Source organism: Euprymna scolopes, chromosome 35 (genome assembly GCF_053919585.1).
Source record: "Euprymna scolopes isolate OS-2025 chromosome 35, ASM5391958v1, whole genome shotgun sequence".
Lineage (NCBI taxonomy): Eukaryota > Metazoa > Mollusca > Cephalopoda > Sepiida > Sepiolidae > Euprymna > Euprymna scolopes.
In genome coordinates, this window is record NC_136516.1 from 62,735,755 (window position 1) to 62,737,309 (window position 1,555).

The 1,555-nt window shown below is 43.1% G+C and overlaps 1 protein-coding gene across 1 annotated transcript; it reads right to left on the minus strand.

Moving 5' to 3' along the window:
* Positions 1-227: 227 nt before the first annotated feature.
* On the minus strand, positions 228-1,016 carry LOC145259642 (uncharacterized). Its single transcript, XM_080117297.1, has one exon. It carries the CDS (start codon positions 1,014-1,016, stop codon positions 228-230), a length of 789 nt encoding a protein of 262 aa, XP_079973423.1.
* Positions 1,017-1,555: the final 539 nt, after the last annotated feature.

Sequence of the window (1,555 nt, forward strand, 5' to 3'; positions counted from 1 at the left end):
ATGTAAAGTCTCTTCGTAATTCCAAGTCCAGAGAACGTGAAATTTGACCGTACGTAGGGATGGGGAAGTGATTTACCGCTTGCAGTGTGATGGGTGAAACTGACGGTTTCTCTGTGAGGAATTTCAGAGGCCAAATGCTCCTGTATCAACCAAGCAACGCGATTGGGATGAGGAGTCAGTGATAAAATAGGCACGGTTGTGGGTGGTCTGTGGAGAATGTGCCGTGCTCAGTTCTCCTGACAATCGCTTCTCTGGTTCAAATACAAACAGGGCATTTTACAGCACCGTGCGTCCTTGCCAAAACGACTATGATAAAAGCATAGTCCTGGCTTGCTACAGTGACGACGGTGATGTGGGGATGGTGAACGGCTCTTGTAGTGACGTCGGGGCGAATGTGGCCTGCTCATGTTCAGCTTACTCACCTCTCTGGTGAGGCGTTCAATGGCTGTAAGCATAGCCACTGATGTTGCTTCTTGCGTTACCTTTCTATCCGCCGCAGGGCCCATAAGTACTTCAGCCTGTTGCTGAGGGATCGCCGCAGTGGTAGGCCCTCTCACAAAATCCATTACTTTATCTGCCGACGCTGCTACTACATCGACGGAATGCTTCTCCATCATAGGCGCTAGTATTGCCTTTACTTGCGCCGGCAGCCTTGAAAAGAAAAGCTGCTTAATTAGGGTACTGTCAGAGGGGACATCTTCTGCCAGCTCCCTCATTTTACGGAGTAACTCTGTTGGCCTGCGGTCCCCTAAATGTTCATCATGGACCAACGTTTCAAAACGTTTTTCCACCAAGACTGACGTTCGGAACAGTACCTCCCGCTTTATGCTGTCATATGTATCGTTAAGAGGGGTGTCAGTTATTAAGTCCTTGACAACAGGAATCAAAGACACGGGGAAAGCGCTAAATAAAATATGTAATTGTGTTTGCTCTGAAATGTTGTTCGCAGCAAAATATGATTCGAGTTGGGCAAACCAAACTGGAACATCACTGGCAAAGACGGGCAATGTTGTCATTTTAAGAGGAAAATAGACAAAAAAATGAATAAACTATCCAGATACTAGAAGGAAATTATCGACGGACCACGTGAGAAAAAGGGAAAATATTTAAACAGAGGCAAAAATAAGAAAAATTAAGAGGCTAAAAAGAGGAGAAAAAAATTTTACAAGAAAATAAACTAAAAAGATGGTTCAAAAGAGCAGTGGAAAAAAAAAATGGACAATATGCGTGTGTGGGTGTTTTTTTTTGTTTTTTTTTTTGTGCCTGTGTGTATAACCTGGAGGTAAATGAATTCTTTAAACGGGTACTTACGTTTTGGCTGATATGTGAAAGCAAGTTTTTTTTTTTTGTTTTGTTTTTTTTAGTAAAAGTTCTCTCTTTTGTTCCACGGAATTAACTGTCCCCCAAATTATTTGCCTCCTGTTCGCATGAGTGTGCGTGCTGGCGTCGTTTTCCCCAAGAAGAAGGGAAAACAAAACCCAAACTTTTAGTCACTTTGGTTTTCAAGTTATTTACGATGAACTGCTATCCGTGTCTCTCGCGTTCTTTTTCCTAG

Coding starts and splice junctions, on each gene's coding strand:
- LOC145259642 (XM_080117297.1), bottom strand. CDS start 1,016: ATGACAACATTGCCCGTCTTTGCCAGTGATGTTCCAGTTTGGTTTGCC.